This window comes from Sebastes fasciatus, chromosome 4 (assembly GCF_043250625.1).
Source record: "Sebastes fasciatus isolate fSebFas1 chromosome 4, fSebFas1.pri, whole genome shotgun sequence".
NCBI lineage: Eukaryota > Metazoa > Chordata > Actinopteri > Perciformes > Sebastidae > Sebastes > Sebastes fasciatus.
The window spans coordinates 5,922,163-5,940,990 of NC_133798.1; the positions used below are offsets into that span (position 1 = coordinate 5,922,163).

The 18,828-nt window shown below is 41.4% G+C and overlaps 1 protein-coding gene and 1 long non-coding RNA gene across 2 annotated transcripts in view; one reads left to right on the forward strand and one right to left on the reverse strand.

The window, feature by feature from the left end:
- The first annotated feature begins 1,056 nt into the window (after positions 1 to 1,056).
- ldhd (lactate dehydrogenase D) lies at positions 1,057 to 18,653 on the forward strand. Its single transcript, XM_074631652.1, has 11 exons — positions 1,057 to 1,237; positions 4,544 to 4,656; positions 5,719 to 5,860; positions 6,413 to 6,554; positions 11,160 to 11,319; positions 11,415 to 11,614; positions 12,639 to 12,767; positions 13,246 to 13,373; positions 13,684 to 13,774; positions 14,803 to 14,914; positions 16,651 to 18,653. Exons 1-11 carry the CDS (start codon positions 1,145 to 1,147, stop codon positions 16,829 to 16,831), a joined length of 1,491 nt encoding a protein of 496 aa, XP_074487753.1. The 5' UTR covers positions 1,057 to 1,144; the 3' UTR covers positions 16,832 to 18,653.
- Positions 2,664 to 18,828, reverse strand: part of LOC141765594 (uncharacterized) — a 371,017-nt gene continuing 354,852 nt past the window's right edge. Inside the window, exon 2 of the long non-coding RNA XR_012593536.1 lies at positions 2,664 to 3,443. This is a non-coding gene — a long non-coding RNA (uncharacterized LOC141765594). The remainder of the gene's footprint in view (positions 3,444 to 18,828) is intronic.

Consider the following 18,828-nt stretch of genomic DNA (forward strand, 5'->3'; position numbering starts at 1 on the left):
TCTAAAAACAACAATAAAATGTGCAATAACACTGAACAGCAGTGGTGGAAAGTAACTAAATACATTTACTCAAGTACTGTACTTAAGTACAATTTTGAGCTCCTTGAGTATAACTTGAGTATTTCCATTTTATGCTACTTTATAATTCTACTCCACTACATCTCAGAGGCAAATTTATTTTTGCATTTACTCCACCTTATTTGACAGCTTAAGTTACGTTGCAGAATCTGATTATTAATACAAAAATATTAACAAATAAAATATGATGTATTAGGTTAAGATACCCAGCAGAATATAAAGCAAATAAAACATTAAAGTGATGAAAACATGAATGCATCAGTAATTATAATTCAGTGATATTATATGTATGACTATTCTGCATAATGAATACTTTCGGTACTTTAAGTAGCCTATATTTTGATGCCAATACTTTTGTACTCATTGCAGGACTTTTACTTGTAACAGAGAATTTTTTTACATTGTAGTATTACTATATTTACGTAAAAGATAATCTTTCTTCCACCACTGCTGAATAGTGAGGTAGTGCATGCTTATTTATTTATTTATTTTATTTATTTGTTTTGCACAATTTAAGACTATACAACATAACAAAAAAATAAATGAATGATATACAGTGCAGGAAGAGGCAAAAAAACAAACACTGGGCTTATCTGAAGCCTCAACCTAGAGACAAGATTAATATAAAGAAATAATATGACTACATAATAGTGATAACAAAACAATTAGGACAAGATATATATAAAAAACAACAATAACAATACAGTAAAACAAGACAAATGTGTGTGTGTGTGTGTGTGTTGCATAGAAGTGTATGGTTAGTGTTTGTGAGGAGGATATTGATTTAAATATCTATAAAGACTTCTTCAAACTGTCTGTACCAAAAAATAAAGATAAGATAAATCGAGGTTAACAATTATTAGAAATGTTACAATAAATCATGTAATTGTTTGTAAAATTATGCTTCAAATCTGTAGTACAGTGTTTTATTCTGAAAAGAATGTACCGGAAGTCGTATGTGTAGTCGTGCCCGTTGTACTCGATGTTTTGGGGTTTAGTCAGTCAGTGACAGACAGTACATTAGTTCAGTAACATACAGTCCATTAGTGCAGGTGCTCGGTATAACATGTTGCTCGGCTTGTCACCGGGCCGACGGCTGCTGTCTCACCGACGTTGCCTCCTGCAGTGTCGAAGCATTAAAACAGAAAACACCGCCAGAGTAAGTTCACTGCAGAGACAGTATGATAACATGATCATGTTACTTTTGACGTTACATTAACTGTACATGTAACGTCAGTAAATTCGCGTTAATAAACAATAAACGACATAGTAACAACCCAGTGACATAGCTTATAAAGCACGTAATAGCTTTGTTGTCATAAGCTAACGTTATACCTGTTATCATATATCACAGCTGCTGTTGCTGCTCTTCCTGAGGGGTCTTGGTTTAATGTTAACTTTATTTATAAAACGTCAAGTTAGATAGCAGTCTTGTGGCACACTGTGACAGTGCTATACGTTATCTCGTGCACACATGCTTATATGTTTGCTTATGCGTGTGTTACTGTACTCGTATTACGTAGTTTAGCTTCTGTTCATGGCAGCAGCAATGTACAGATTGTGAAGTTGTGTTATCTAGCTGGTAATGATGCTGCTGCCCTTATGGTTGAAGTAATTGTAGTTTGTAGTTTGTACTTTCAGTTACAGTACATAAACACATCTGTTGAGCTTTGGGGACGCCTGTCTGGAAAAAACATTGCATTGGCCAGAAACTAAGAGATGAAGGTATAGGCTTGCTGTGACTCTCTGCCTTCAGCCTCTTCCTCTTGCTGCTTCTTGATTAGCTGGTATATATACCCAGAATCATTCTGGAGGAGCCAGCAGAAGGACTTCCTCTGGTATTTACCAAGCTGCAGGATGTATTCTCCAAACACATCTGTTTTGTCTGGGGCATCCCCTCTATAGGGACATTATTGTAGCAAAACTATTTGCAAATGTGTGTGAAGACGAGAGTGAATCTATCTCAAGCTGTGTGTGCGTAATCACATTTGTAAATCTTAAAAAAAAAAATCTGTATTCAGATTTGCAAGTGTATCGAGATTTGTAAATGTGTACATGGATATTATTGGCTGAAAGGTCAAAGTATGGAAATACAGACAAGTCATCAGTTACAACTCAGCTGGCCTCTCAATTGTCTGTATTTTTACATGAGACTTTTGCTACACTTCTGCTGTGGCAGAGATCTGCAAATGTGTGTAGTGGTTTGTCTGTACCACTCTGTCTGCACTGTGCCTCAGTAGCAATACAGCCTACATACCACCAGGACATAGTCCTTAATCCTGTTTTTTTTATAATCATCCATGTTTATTATTAAATAATGTAGTTTAAACTGACTCTGTAGCTCACACCAAGATGAGCGTGCAAAAACTATAAAAATATTTACTATTTAAGTGAGCTGTGAGAACCAATTCTAAAAGTCAAACATGTCATAATGAACCTCTTGATGCATCACCTGAATGTCAAGTGTTTAAGTGGCTCTTAATTTGTAAAGTCCTTGGAAAAACTTGTTAGCCCAGCCAAGTTCTTATTCTGTTGATAATCAGGGACACATTCAATTGAGTTTGAGGCTCTGTTCAGACCTGGCATTAAAGGGACTGTTTGTAACTTTTTAAGCGTATAAATGTAGCGGGTCGGCACACATGCGCGTTCGCATATGTGCGCTCGCGTGTGGCCGGAGCCTCGTCTCCGCTGCCTGCTCTCCTTCACTCAGACAGCGCGCGCGTCCTCGCTGTCTTGCTCCACCTCTAGACGTGAACGCGCGCTCACTCCACACTGCAGGAGAGTTAGTAGCTCTGAGAATATCTAGTGAATGTAGAGTGGACGTTTGTGCAGAAATAAATGCTGCAGCTCCTCCAGACCAACAGAGGTTTTCCGTGTCTTGTGAAGTGACGGGGCTCCTCAACGAGTTACGTTATCGTCTCGTTACCGACCGGGTGCCGGTGTCTTCGGCTGCTGGCTGTGGTCGGGAGGCGATAACGTAACTCGTTGAGGAGCCCCGCTGCTGAAGCCTGCGCTGAGCAGGAAAAGCCAACAATAGGATCAGCATTGATTCATGGAGAGACCTTCGTCTGGTCAGCTAACATTACTGCCAAGCAGCTGAAATATAGAGTGATATTGTGGTTTTAGCTGACGTCTGTCGCCTCACTGTTTTGAGCGATGCTCGTTCATGTCTATGTAGAGCGAGCAAGCGCGAGCTCGACCCTGACTTTTGTTGATTTCAAGGCCACAGGTGTCGCTGTTAAGCAGCATTTCTGAATCTTACAAATAGTCCCTTTAACAGGCGTCCTCAGTGATCCCATCACAAGTGGACAGCTTTAAATACGTCTGTTCACACCTGGCATTAGAATGCGTCTTGCCACATGCGTCTTGAGTGACCACTTGTGATCGGATCTTACTTCTATATGCAAATAAATACGTAGTAAACAGATGGCTAATACAGCAGATGTTGCGACGTAAGATTACAGGAATGTCAATAGTAATATCCTACATATACGTGAACATTTTATTAACATAAAAACACAAGGTTATTATGTACTGGCGGTCCCCGCGGGGACCTCCGTGCTGCAGACACCGCTGCTTTTGCCAGGCAACAGCGGGGTATAGAGCTCCAGAGAGCTGGCGGGGGTCAGCTCTGTGCAGAGCACCAGAAAAATACCGACACATCTCCGACAATATGATAATAATGCACTCCCCGTGCCTAGGCTGATATTTTAATATGTTGCAACAGCCTATAAAGAAAATGCAGTTGTACCAACAGGATACAGTAATTGTGCAGAGAAGCTGAGACAATTACTTGCGTCTTCCTGTCTATTCACATTAGGAGCGCAGTACAGTGATGCCGCGGATCCCAGTGGGATGTCAGTTGAGTAGGCGGTAGGGCTGGGCGATATGGTGAAAATCATATATCACAATATTACCTCGATATTGATATTGTGATGATATTGCATGGTTGACTATTGGTGATTCAACAACATATTTACACAAGGAGATTTTTAAGAATAATCATCAGTAATGTGGATATAATGACTAAGTGGGTAAAGGAAATTAATAGAACAGGTAGAAAATTCTGGTAAGTTCAGAAAATCATATACTGTAATACAGACTTTAAAACCAGAAAAAGGCAACACATGCCATATTACCATATTACGATATCCAAAATCTAAGACGATATCTAGTCTCATATCACAATATCGACAAAATATTGATATATTGCCAAGCCCTAGTTGGCGGTCCTTAATGCGGCCTAGGAGAATGTGTCCATTTGTGGCCCAGACCACCTCTGAATGTGGTCTGAGTGATCAGATCTCAATGCGTCTTGAGTGCATTCACACCTGTACTTAGAGCTGTCCACTTGTGATCCGATCACTGAGGATGCATGTTAATACCAGGTCTGAACAGGACCTCACTCTCTTGGGATGACTCACCCTCCATCACTGTGTGTGTGTGTGTGTGTGTGTCTGCACAGAGTGCTACTCTGGACAGCGTGCTCTCTGCATTCAGGTCTATATGTGGTGAGGATGGCGTGTCATTGGCTGAAGCTGTCAGAGAGCAACACGGCAAAGATGAGTCTGTACACAGGTCAGTCTCTCTCACTCTGTCACACAGACACACACAGTCAATATATTGTATGTTAAAGGTCCCATATTGTAAAAAGTGAGATTTTCATCTTTTATATCAAAAAGCAGGTTAAAGTGCTATATAAACACTGTCAAAAGTATCCAAACACTCAATCCATGGAGAAATACACACAGACCGTATTCAGAAACTGTGTGTTTGAAACAAGCCGTTAGGATTTCTGTCCATTTGTGATGTCACAAATCCACAATATTTAGACCATTTCACAGTTTTAAACGTAAACATACTAAATGTGTCCCAGTTTATTTCCTGTTGAGGTGGATGTGAATGACATCAGCTGACAGGATGTAAACATGGACCCCAGCTGTTTCCTAGCAACACAATTCCGTTGAAATGCGTTAAAACAGAGCGTTTCAGACAGAGCATGATTACATGTATATCGAGACAGACAGTATGAGAAAAATAATGTGTTTTTTGAACATTAAAGCATGTAAACATGTTCTAGTAGAAACCCCAAAAATACAAACATGAACCTGAAAATGAGCATGATATGTCTTCTTTAATAATGTTTTCAGCAAAAAAAATAAAAATAAAAACATGTTAGAGGCTATAAAGTTCCATAGTGCTAAGTGAAACTGTAGAGTTGGATAATTCTCTGTGGGTGACCTCTTTCACATTGCGCTTTGTCATTTCATCTGTTGTTTATATGAAAACACTCTGTTGTTTATATACAAACACAGATTAGTACAGATTTAAAGATACAGCTTGGCCAATTCGATAGAACTAAAAGGGTTCATCTGTGTGCTGATTTAATGTGGAACTGATCAGTTTGTCACATTCCTTCTAGTCTGATTGTAACGGAGGTTGTTTGCACACTGACATTTCCTCACGTGGACCACCATGATGGCACTAGTGGTCTTGGTTGGTTAACTGGAGATTAAATGCACATTATTCCTATAAATAAGATGTTTTCCTACTGAATCCTACAAGGGGTGATAACAAAAGGTGCTGTTTAGTGGAGAAGTATAGAGAACAATGAGCGAGCGTTGCTTTGCTGCTGTCCAGATGCTGTCCCCCAGATGTGGTGTTGTTTCCTCGTTGTGTGGAGGAGGTCAGCGCCCTGGCCAAGGTCTGCAACCACCACCACCTTCCCATCATCCCCTTTGGCACTGGAACTGGCCTGGAGGGAGGGGTCAGCGCAGTCCAGGTGAGAGAGAGGAAGCCGCTGTGTGTATGTGTGTGTAAGTATATCTGTGACTGGATATGTGTGCGTTAACACTTTGGAAATAGGAGTAGTAATGAAGGTAATATAGTGTTTAGTATGTGCACTTGTGGTTTTGGCTCGAGGTAAAATCAGTCAGAGGCTTGATCATTTACTGAGAAAGCAAATACCGCAGGAGAGCAACGGTGGACTGCTTTTCCTGAATCAAAGAAAATGTCAACCTGGTCTGCACCAACTCCTGAGGGAATTATCTTTTTCTTTTAGCTGCTAAATGCTCCACTATGTTCACCAGCTAGCCTTTTTAATGTGTCTGTCTGCTGTTTGGTGCTGAGCAGGTAGTGTACAGTGGCTTTTTACAACAACGCGATAAGTGAACCAGAACAGTAAAGTTGTGGGCCCCTTTCACATCGTCACGAATGAAAATAGCCTATAGTATGTATCGAAATTGCAAATTGATAATGGGGAATTTAATATATACCATATTAAAAATACACTAAGTATGAAAAATGACAAATATGTGGTTTCTCCTGCCCTTAGGGGGGGGTGTGCTTCAGTCTGAGGAACATGGACCAGGTTCTGGATCTCCACGAGGAGGATTTTGACGTGACGGTGGAGCCTGGTGTGACTCGGAAGGCCATCAATGCCTACCTGCGAGACACGGGCCTATGGTTTCCCGTTGGTCAGTCACACTTTTAGTTTTCTCTGTATTTTCCAGTAGTTTAGTGAATAGAACAGAGGCAAGGACTGGTCACACCAGCGTTTAAAATGGCAACATTTCACGGCAAGTTAAATATATTCCAATGGAATCACTGCAATCAGTGTATTCACACAGGGGGCGAGCTAAATCTGCATCTGTTCTGTGGTGTCTCACCACAGCAGCAAAACACCAATCCCTCAGCTGTAATGACTGAAATAGCCTAGACGTTCGCCTGTGGAAAGATAAAACAGGGTACAAAGTCCGATTCGGTTTAGCCCCATACTTTAAAGAACAGAGCTATTTGTCCTGATGTGTGCTGAGAGCCTAAATAAAGCCACTAAGAAAAAACGGTTTCATATATTACCTCTTATCAAAGTTTATTTGTCAAATACTGGTTATACAAGTACATGCATGTCCGGTGGAATCATAAGCATTGTGTAGAGTGGCTGAGATCAGCCGCGATCAGTGGTGGAACGTAGTGCTGCTGTGCGCGGTGGAATAGTGTTGTTACTTACTAGCCTACGGTATGTGGCTGCTGTCATGTAAAAGTTAGCTACATCTTCTCCACCCTGTATCTTTTCGACCAATCAGAGTAAGGTTCCTCTTCTACTTCCTTGTGTTTATTGGTGGATTCGCAAACCAACTTTAAAGGTGCACACCGCCACCTTCTGTCGGCCAAAGTGTCCGCTGGAAGAAAAACGTATTCCCAACACTGTTCTTGACCTCCAATTGTGTGTGTGTTATAGGGCTGCAGTGTTGCGCTGTGCTGTGCTTCTCTTTCTTGTCTGTCCGTGCGCTGTCAGTGTCCTTTTTTCGCAACATTATCAGTTATACATTTTTATTGCGAGAGAAAATAGACATGTGACATGAGAGCGTGTGAAAAGGGTCAATTGGGTGAGTCTCGCGGTCAATGTGAGCGAGAGTTGGCAGCCCTGAACAGTTCCGTGCACCGGTGCGTGTCGAGCTGAGAATTACAAAGTGGTATTTGGAGCCCTGGGACCTCTGTTCAGGTTGATGTTGGGTGGGTGCACACTGGAAAGATATGTGAGGTCAGCAGTTTTAACAAGTGTAAGTTGTCCCGCCTTTACAGAGAGAGATGTCAATCAAGCATATTTTGTCCACACTTGTACTTTCCTGAATAGAGGTCCAATTGGTCAGAGGAGTGAAAACACCCGTCTGGATGGACCAAAACTGTGTCTGGCCTTTAATACTGAGAAACAGCAACATTGACATGTCATTGTTGTGAGATAGCAGCTACCAATAATCTTGACCCTGTTGTCATAAAATTCATTGCATTAGGGGAGAGTGGGGTAAGATGAGCCAGTGGGTAAGTTGACCCACCCCCTCTATCTTGGCAACTGATTATGTTTTGTCATGTGACCATTATTTTAGGAAGTACCCATCATTTCTATCTTGCTGTGATGAAGTGAAGCACATGGGAGAAGTAGTAAGTACTTTTTTACACCAAAAACAGTTTTTTCCCAGTCAAAGTAAATTTTCTGCATGTCAGGAATAATGGATGTTAGATCAAAGCAAATTTATCCAGGTCTAAAAAAATATATTATACACGTTGGTGATTTACTAAGATATAACACCATGTTAATCCCTTCGCTAAAGATTAGCCTGAATTGCTAAACTAGGCCATTTTTTCCAAAATGGTAGCTATGGGGCAAAGTGAGCCAAAGGTTATGGGGTAAGTTGAGCCAATGGCTCACTAATATGCTACTGTTATTCCGAGCCACTGGCTCAATTTACCCCACCATAAATTAACCAAATTAATTCTCTGATGTATAAAATGGTATTACCGTTGAGTGTTACACAACTTGGTTTGATTTTTTATATGTTAACCTTTATAGAAGAGGGAGATAAAGGAAGTAAAAACAGTTGGTTACAGTGGAACAGCAGAGGCAAAGAGGGTCTTCACAGAGGTGGTAGAGAAGGAGCTTGCAGACCATATCAAGAAGCTGGCTGAACAGTTCCACGGCCTTACTCCAAAGAAATGCTGTGAACTGGCATTGGAATTGGCAGAAAGAAACAACATTCCTGTCCCCAACAACTGGAAAGAGAAGGGTTTAGCAGGTAGGCCTAGGTCAAACCAAAGACCAAGACGAAAATCACAGCGTACAGCAGTTCTGAGGAGAGTGATGTTCCCATCCCATTTGATGACACTTCTGAGCATGAGAGTTCTAATGATGAGAGAAGTGAATCAGACATCACAGATCTGTTAGTTGGTGACTTTGTCATAGTAAACTTTGTATCCAAAGGCAGGAGCTACCTTTACATTGGCTTGGTTGAGAGCCTGGAGGGCAACGAAGTGAGTGCAAGATTTCTCAGAAGAATCCGGGGGAACACTTGACGTGAGAAGCCCACCTTTGCATTCAAGGAAAAGGATGAGGCATCTTTTCTGCTGAGTGATGTGCTGAAGAAGCTACCTCAACCTCAAAAGGCTGGAGGAACTGCAAGGAGGGAGCAACAGTTCATATTTCCCTGCAACCTTGACGACTGGAATATAGTCGAATATTGAATGATATTTTGATTGTTAAATGGTCTTGAAACTCACTGGTGGTTTGTTCTCACAAGTTCATAACTGTGAAACTGTTTGTTAACACACTTATGCTGAGGTTTAAACTTAAAAACTCAGATGTTCAGTTTACCCCACGATGGCTCAACTTACCCACTGACTCGGATCAACTTACCCCTTACCTGGGGCAAGTTGAGCCACAGGAGCACTTTTTTTGGGAAGGTAATTTTTTTCAGACAGCTTTGTTATAGATGCATGCTGATCATTTCATTTGATAGGAGAGATCCTGAATTTAAGGTTCATGTTTTCATTTTACTTCTGTCTCATTTTTCCTAACCTCGAGGACAGCATAAGTAAAAATTGGCTCATCTTACCCCACTCTCCCCTATACTAAGTAATAGTGATGTGTTGTAATAGTGGTAACACATGTGGATGTCATTGATGCAGCTGTACAAGTTGTAAGTCAACTTATAGAAATATCAACTCTGTAAAATAGACATTTTAATGTTAATATCAATGGGAAAAACGTTATTTTAGCAACCACTACTGTAGCTTCCATGTCAACTGCAAATGACGTGGTGGATACGTCACCCGCTACTGATTGGTTAGGACAAAACAAAATAAACCCCTAACAAGAAATCAGCTAACATGATCACAATGTCAGCCTGACTGAATGAAGTGGAAAGAAATGGAAGTGCTGTCTGATCATCAGGTTGAATTATGATTTGTTTGGCACATCATTTTCTCCCCACCTCGTGCATTCCCTCATGTCCTGGGTGTGACGTGCAGCATTCTCAGCATTGCCCTCGGTGACCGTGTGGTCGGCAGCGTTTCAGCCGGCCTGGTCAGTCCATGTATGCCAGCAGCATCTTTCACTCTATGTCCCTGCTGGTTAGTCACATAAAAAGCCTTCTACAAGATAAATGTTTTCCATTCTGGCATCCGCCAAGGATATACTGTATATGAATCACTCAAACTCTCCTTCCGCTTAAGAGCTTTTTTTCATCTTCTGTGGGAGTAAAAGACGATAATATCCAATTTGTTTTGCACGGCTTTACCTGGCTGAGTATGGGTTATAGCAATAAGCTGACACCAAGGCAGATCAGAGGTAACATGGAAATTTTTTTTTAAAATGTGTTATGTAACAAATAAACTGTTGCAAACATAGACTTTATATAAGACCCCCTTTACACCTGGCATTAAAATGCGTATCTAGATATGATTTAACATAATTACGTTTGCACCTGGTATTAATGTGTAATTATGTGTCTCTAGTGTCCACATTGAGATCCGATTGTTCTGTCTGAAAGGGCTGAGGAAGCCTCCGGAGGCTTCATCACGCACGGGCTCAGAGGAGACGCTGAGCGTTTGGTCGATCGGGTCACAATCCGTCCTCAATGTGTTTTGGGTGCATTTACACTTGAACTCAGGTGTAAATGGGGTGTAAGTGTACATAGTTACTGTGAAAACTTAACTTAAAGGTGCTCTATACGATATCCAGAGCATTAAAATAGCAGCAAACAACTATTTGCTATGTTAAGATATAGAAGAGTAATGTCTACCTGAGCAGAGAATGAGGTCTCTCTCCCTCTGTGTGTGTGTGTGTGTGTGTTAGTGTGTGTGTAATCCGAGCTCGTCTGTGCTTTGTTGATATAGCCAAGCCGGCCGCACATGCCTTTTAGTGCATGTTAGTGCATGTGAGCGTTCCCCACTGGCTAGCTCACAGCCGCTGCTCTGCAACGCTCTCATACAGCGGTTACAGCTGATTACGCCATCCCAACCGACAGCGTCATCGCGGAAGCATAATGCCCACCCTCCAGTCCCACCCCAAGTTAACACTGTTAGTTCCGCCCGCACTGTTGCCGCTGTTTGCACTGTTAGCGCTGTTAGCACCATTAGCTGCGAGCCACCGGCTCAATTACAGTTTGTACTCACTGTTATTTACTACATCCCACGTAGAACCAGCCACTAGAAACGGGATTGTAATAGATTTACATTTTCTCTTGTATGTATAATATTTAAAAATAATTTAGGAAATACTAATGTTTTTTTTTTTATTGTCTCAGATCCTGGGGCCGATGCGTCTCTGTGTGGCATGGCTGCCACTAGTGCGTCTGGTACCAATGCAGTGCGTTATGGAACTATGAGGGAAAACGTTTTAAACCTGGAGGTTGTGCTGGCTGATGGGACCATCATACACACGGCTGGGAAGGGCCGACGTCCCAGGTACACATTAGACATATTACAGTCACAAATATGCAACATTGCCCAGGGCATCTTAAATTGGCTTGCCTTTTGTTTCTGTCTTTATCAACCTTTAGGAAGACAGCAGCAGGCTACAACCTGACAAACCTGTTTGTGGGGTCAGAGGGCACCCTGGGGATCATCACCAAGACAACCTTGCGCCTGTACGGCATCCCAGAGGCCATGGTGTCAGCCGTCTGCTCTTTTCCCTCCGTCCAGGCTGCTGTAGACAGCACAGTGCAGATTCTACAAGCAGGAGTACCCATCGCTCGCATCGGTGAGGAGATAACGCCTAACATCCATCCATACAGTAGATAACTGGACCATTTCCATAAGACTGTCAATATATTTCAATATTTCTTATTAAACAAGGTGGTAGCTGTCGGTTGCTAACCTTGGTGACAAATAGCACTGCATCACCTGTTGCTGCTTCCATATACCCCTGCTGAGTGAGTGCAGTGAGATGCATGTGATCACAGCTCTGCTACACTGGTCTAGTAGAAATGGGGTTTAACTAATCAATCACTACGCACACATGCAGTGTCATAAAAACTCTCATAGGCATGGTTGGATTGGAGTGATCCATATTTTGACTGTGCTGAAGACAGCGCTGGTTGCCTCAAAGGCATTGGGGAGACGAGCTTTTGCAGCTTTCTATTTTTGAGATGTGCTAAGAGAATTTTAATAATGAAATCAGACTGTTGAGCATCTGAGAGTTGTACATGCTGAAAGAGGAAGACATCTCTTCAGATCGTGTTTTTCACAATCTGCCTCTTTCCTCACAGCGTGCGGTCAAGACTGAAAATGCAATTAAATACGAATGAACTGTGGTGGTATCTCCAGGCCACTCAGACTAGTGTATATATACACATATAAAGCACAACACTGGGGGAGATCTAAATATGTGTTAAGTGTTATGAAGCTATGTTAATCACTCACAGCAAGAAGCTGATGTCATTTGGCTTAATGAAAGATAAAGCAGCCACCAAGGAAAGATGAACAGGGTTTGGGAGGACTGAGTTTAAAGACAAATCAAGGAAGAGATGGAACCTTATTGATCCCTTAGAGAGAACGGGTACCTGCAGTAGGAGGATAATGGAATACAGGAGTGAGAAATGTATCATAACATTCGCTTTGCAGATAGAATCAATATCAATTTTTGGCAGTTGGAAAATATGTATTTGACCATTAAGTAAAAGTTGACATAAGTCAGAGGAATGACCTGTTTAGATGCATCACACTGACATTTGTCTTGGTTGTGTGTGTGTTGTTGTGACTGTGTGTGAATGTGTGTCATCTAGAGTTTCTGGATGATGTGATGATCGACGCGTGCAACAGGTTCAGCTCTCTGTCCTACCCTGTGGCCCCGACTCTGTTCCTGGAGTTCCACGGCTCGGAGCGAAGCCTTGAGGAACAGGTCAACACAGCTGGTGTGTGAGTGTGTACAAATCACAAGCAAAAATAGTCATGGTTTCCTATCAACTAAAAGCATATAGTATTGCTGTTGGAAAACCCTAATATATATTCAATTAACCTCTAAAATCTTTATGAATACTAATTTTTACTTGAAGATTTGTTACATTCAAAGAAGTGTTTTGTCACACAATACATTGAATGTTCATATGTAATCTTGCATGGGCTGATGTTTGTCAGTAGTGAAGGCAAATAATGTAACAAGTGTGTCATTTTGTGACAGTTATGGCTGCAGTTCGTACAGGGTGGAGCAGAAAAACTGTTGGCTTTTAGCAGCGCTAGCTAGCTGTGTAGCTTCAGTGGCAGTGCCGATCTGTTCCCTTTTCCACCAAAATTAGCGTGTATATGCAGGTTATTTAAAAACCTGCTAAAAATTGTCAGTAGATGAGTATGCTTTTGGTGTGTGTGTGTGTGTGTGTGTGTGTGTTTCTACAGAGGACATCACTCAGATTAATGGTGGTTCGGATTTTCAGTGGGCTAGAGATGCAGAAACACGGAACCGGTTGTGGAAAGCTCGTCATGACGCCTGGTACGCTGCTCTGGCTCTCAGACCTGGCTGCAAGGTAAATAAAAAAACATTCATCTGCTACTTAACCTGTGGGGAAATGAACAGTTTTATCTCTGAAATACCCAATGAATATTAGACCAGAAACACAGGAGTCTTAAAATTACTGCTGACCCCCCCCCCCCAAAGCATGTTCTGGGAAAAAGACAAGAAAAGTACCACCAAAACAACTCCTTGGGTCGAGTAGACGTGATATTTTTCATTAGAACTATTCCAAAGGGATAAAACAATGGTCAGCTGGCATTATCATATTATCACTTACCACAATATTACTGTCCTCTGTGTGTGTGTGTGTGTGTGTCCCACAGGCTTACGCTACAGATGTGTGTGTCCCTCTGTCTCGCCTGCCTCAAATCATAGTGGACACAAAGGAGGACCTGATTGAGAACAGACTTACAGGTGAGTCCACTGCAGAGAATGAGAGAATTAATGTTAATAATGCTTGATATGGTTCACTGTGAGTATAAAGGGGCATTCACACCAAACGTGAGGCAGGAATGACGCAAACGCAAATACGCGAAATTCGCTGAAATGTTTCAAGTTGAGCGAGAAATTTGCATGGATGCTGTGTCGCGAAAGCCTGTCAGCGTTGAGATTCTCCTTCTGTTGTTACTGACGTCCTGACGTCGTTTAATCCGACAGCATGAATTCAGACTTTTTACAAATCAACATCATTATGTAGTTATTTCGGCATCATTGTGATCCGCACATTGCGATTAATCCATGGCACAATCTGTTTATTTTTGGTTCATACCGCAGTAACGACGTGTGGCTTGCTAGACACAGTCTAGTCCAGCTCGGTGAAATTGACAGAGCTCGCCCGGATGACGTTATGAACCCAGACACGACGGCGTTTGGTTTTCCGTCATATCTGGGACTTCCACAAGAATGTACAAGGCAGCATCAGTGGTTATTTCTTCCATGGTCGATGGCAGAAATTACGGAAAGAAACGTTTTTGGTATCTATGGAGACAAGCTCCTCCTTCTCCTCTCCGGCGTGTCTATGAACACAAATGATCCCAACTCCTGCGAGTAAAACAAGGTGAAAATTCGCTTCACTCTTGGTGCGAATGCGACATAAGTCCCCCTTTAGCTCTGTCAGATACAAAGCAGCCGTATTTGACGGATGAGAACGGGTTGATTACCTGTCTCGTGCACTGCTGTCAGGATATAGTGACCGTTTTATAAAAATAACTTTTTTTTAATCATATTTGCTCCATTTCTACCCCACTGCAGCTTCAAGTCATGAACACAGAAGAGACAACAATTTAGATAAGACTTTGAAAATGAATCACCAAATTTTTTTTCTCTGACTTGCCTCTCATGGCTTCCATAGATACATCATGAGAGAAGGGACAGTAGAAGGGATAGGATAAGTGTGTGTTATTCAGCGTAATGAGCGTGGATGTTTTCTGCTGTACTTTCAGGTCCCATAGCCGGTCATGTGGGTGATGGTAACTTCCACTGTCTGATGGTGGTGGAACCCACTGACCCAGAGGAGCTGCACAGGGTCCACCTCTTCACTGAGAGACTGGCCAGGTAATGTGTCTCTGAAGCTCTCACCTCTATTGTCCTCTGACACTTTCTCACAAGTCCTCCACCAGACAGGACTTTTCTCCGTGGAGAACCTACAAAACTACCTTACTAACTAATGCTCACGTTTTGTGAACCACTGTAGTTAAATTTGGATCCAGTTCAAGAACATCGTCATCCTTACTTTGACGAGGAAACATTTGGTGAAAGTCCAGATTGTACTGAACTCAATTCTGTGTACCAGCATCAATGTAGACCTGAATTTCATTTGATTATCATAACAATCTCCATTTTTTTCAAGGGTTGTTGAAGAGACGTTTGCTTCAAGCTTCAGTAAATGTTCTGCCCCGAAGCCAAGCCAGGTCGACAGGCCTCGCTGCTCCCTTTCAGCAACTTGTCCTTGTTATCTATCTCTGTCATTCCCTCTTCAACTCCTTTCTCTTGTCCCTAATCCTCCACACACCTTCGTCTAATCCTTTTCACTCTGCTCGCCTACCCACAAATTCACCTCCCCTTTGGCATCGCACTCTCGCCCGTCTCTCTCAGCCGATATTGATTTCAGAGGACTAAACTTTAAGTATTGGGTTTTGAAAAGGCTGTTGGATAGTGTGTTGCCCGTTCATGAATAGTGAATTTCGCTTAATGTGGACACAGGCTTCTCAAATTCAGCTTTGAAAGCCTGTTAAAATCCACTGGCTGTACCTGGGTCAGTCCTAGATCCTAAAGGGTACTGACACAGAGGGGTAAATGAAGAAAGCCATTGATACTGATAACAGTATCAATGGCACATACATTTGAATGGTTAGAGTTTGGGATTTGATATCCAGATGGGAACATAAAGATTTATACATAATTAGTTATGTTATGGTAATATGCTCTTTTGGAGGTGGGGGTGTATGTATTTACCTACATTAAGGTACCCTTTGTTGCAAGTCAAGTATTGTGCCCCACCATTTGTTCCTTCAGACATACATTTATGTAGTCCACATAGTGGAAATAAATAGTGAATGGTCATTAGTCTGTACATTTGGCCGTTTCCACATGGGGATAATGAGGCAAACATAAAAAATCACACACTATACATTAGATATCCTCCAGTAACAAATGTACAAAACTAGAAGAAAACATCAGATAACACATAATATTTGCTTTTATATACTTTTTTTTAATCTGTTTTTAATTGGAAGAACATTGCAAGGCATATAAATTACAGAGCAAATAAGTAGTCTTCTGTTTTTCTGCCATTTTCCCCTCCCACCCACAACAATAAAGGATATAACCAATATACCACTAATAGTTATAAGACTTAAGGCAACAATGACATCAAAATTAGAAACACACTAGACACATCACATGAAATAATAAAACACATACAATATTCACATATACACAAAAAAACATAAATAAAATGAAAAATAAATAAATAAAGTAGTTAAAAATTAAATAATTAAAATAAAATAATAGATATTTAAAAAATAACAACACCAATCCAACAAAACAAATATTTATTTTATATAGTATAAGTATAGTATATATTATATATATTATAAAAAGTTTAATATTTATATACTTTCAAATAACATATATTTATGTGAACAAATTTAAAAATACCTTTTGCAACGAATAGCAGAGGAAAAGAAATGCTGATAGCCTTAGTTATTTGTGTTTAGTTTTATAAAAAAAAAATACTATGATATCAGTAACATGTTGAAGTGAAATAATGCGGTTTGTTTTCCCTCCAGGCGAGCCCTGGCCATGGACGGTACATGTACAGGGGAGCACGGAGTGGGCTTAGGGAAGAGAGCGCTGCTGTGCGAAGAGATGGGACCCGTGGCCGTCCAGGTCATGCAGCGTCTCAAGGACACTCTCGACCCAAAGAACCTGATGAATCCTGGGAAAATTCTGCAGCCGAGAGAACTATAAACCAGAGAGAGACCTGAGAGAAAAGTCACTAAACACAGAGAATGTCGTCATGATCTGCTTCACTGTTTATGGCTTGATCACAGACTGATATGGAGACTTCAGAGTATATTGCATAGGAAGTACTTCCTGTTAAAACTGGACTTCTGGATGAGACATAACAGGCTGGGATCACTCAAATGAAAACCAATAGGAAGACACTGTTATTTAATGTGGGATTAAATAGGCCTTTCTCACAGCAGACATTTTGCCTTGTCACTGAAGGAAAAGCTTGTGTTACTGATAGCACTAACGATGGCAGTGAGCCAGCATGCCCGATTCCAGGGGTGCATCTCAAGTCTCTTATTTGAACCGGAAGTTGTTCTTGTGCGCCATCTTGAAGACCGTCTCAAAGCTCTTATTTCTGCTCTGAGAAGCGAGGAGGGATCTCTGAGGAGCCGGGGGCGAGGACACACGAGAGCAGCCTTCACGGAAGTATTTTACCGACCGACGCGCCCCCTTATTGGATATCAGTTACTGATCGGACGATGCTGCTGATCGGACTGATCCGATTCATCTTAACATCACTAGAGTTTTATACCAGAGTGAAGACAGATCACAGATTCAAAGTTTTATACGGTATTTTAGTTGTCTTCTGATTCACCATCTAGTTCAAATCTGAGTTAACTGTAGGTGTGAACGACAAACGGACCGTGTTGATGGTAAAGTGTTCGAGCAACAGAAGGACCTGCAGTATCTCTCCTTCACACACCGCGGTGGCTGAAGGAGTCTGACACTGACAGAGCTGTTTAACACGTGATAACGAACGGGACCTCAAACAACTTTCTTCAATTATTAGAAAGCGTTTTCCTTTCATGATCTGTTATTTCCCCCATTCAGTCACATGTGAGGCTGATAATTCCTGAGCGTTGGCTTTGATAGGAGTTACATCCTTTCAGTTTTCCCTGAAACATTCAGCCTAATAAATAATTTCTATTGTTCAAAAGACACAATAATCATATTCTGGGTTATTAAATAATGAATTCAAAATCAGAATATCAATAAACACTAATAATGAATAAATAATATAAAGGCATTGTGCCAGTAGAAATGGTTCCTGGTCCTCTAAGCAGGACTCAGTCCACAGTAGAAATACAGACTGCAGCTGTTATTCATGTTTGTTAAACAGGTAACAGACTGCAGAGAGAAAACACTGCTGCTCTGCCACTGATAATAACTTTGTGTCTTTATTAGTATTAGTACAGTTCAGGCAGCTGGATCAGGTGATGATCCAGCTGTGATCAGCTGATCCAGCTGTGATCAGCTGATCGTCATTACAAACGGACGTCGCTTCACGTGACGCTTCAGAGGAAAGGACGTCTCATGTCTCCAAAAAACATATTTCCTCGTTTCCTCTGTCCTCGCATGGTTTCCTTGCGTCTCTCGGTGCATCCCAGGTGGGAGGGACGAAGACGTAAGGAAAAGGAAAAGCAAGTGAGGGAAACGTGGATGCAATTAAGAGACTTGGGGATGCACCCTAGGAACCTGAAATCAAATTTTATTATTTACACCGGTGCTTTTTCTTACTGTAACAAGTCAAAATGTGTTCTGTGTAAAAGGCCTACATGTATCTGCCTTCTGGTGCACCGTGTTGTCACCGTGAATAATGCACTCTTTTCCAGGTTGGAAAAGCAATAATAGGCCTTTGAACTAGAAATTCAGGTGAATCAGTAAAATCCAGAATGTTTAGAATGGATTGTGGTGACAGACCTGACCTGCTACTACTGAGCCTATATTCTCTTTTAACTACCAATGACTATAACTAAATAAACAACCAGTAATTGAATGTTTGAATCAGACTCTTTTTGTCACTTCACTTTGTTTCTGCATATAGTGATAATGGATTATTTGATATCAAGCGAAAATGCAAATCTTTGCTGATTTGCTACTTCTCCTCTGTTTTATATTCTTGTAAGCGAGCCAGGCTAGCTGTTTCCCCCTGCTTCTAGTCTGGCAAAGAA

Bases quoted from the DNA above. Each gene is read 5' to 3' on its own strand.
- ldhd (XM_074631652.1), top strand. From the start codon at position 1,145: ATGTTGCTCGGCTTGTCACCGGGCCGACGGCTGCTGTCTCACCGACGT. The intron at 1,238-4,543 runs GTAAGTTCACTG...GTGTCTGCACAG, and splicing joins AAACAGAAAACACCGCCAGA to AGTGCTACTCTGGACAGCGT. The intron at 4,657-5,718 runs GTCAGTCTCTCT...GCTGCTGTCCAG, and splicing joins AAAGATGAGTCTGTACACAG to ATGCTGTCCCCCAGATGTGG.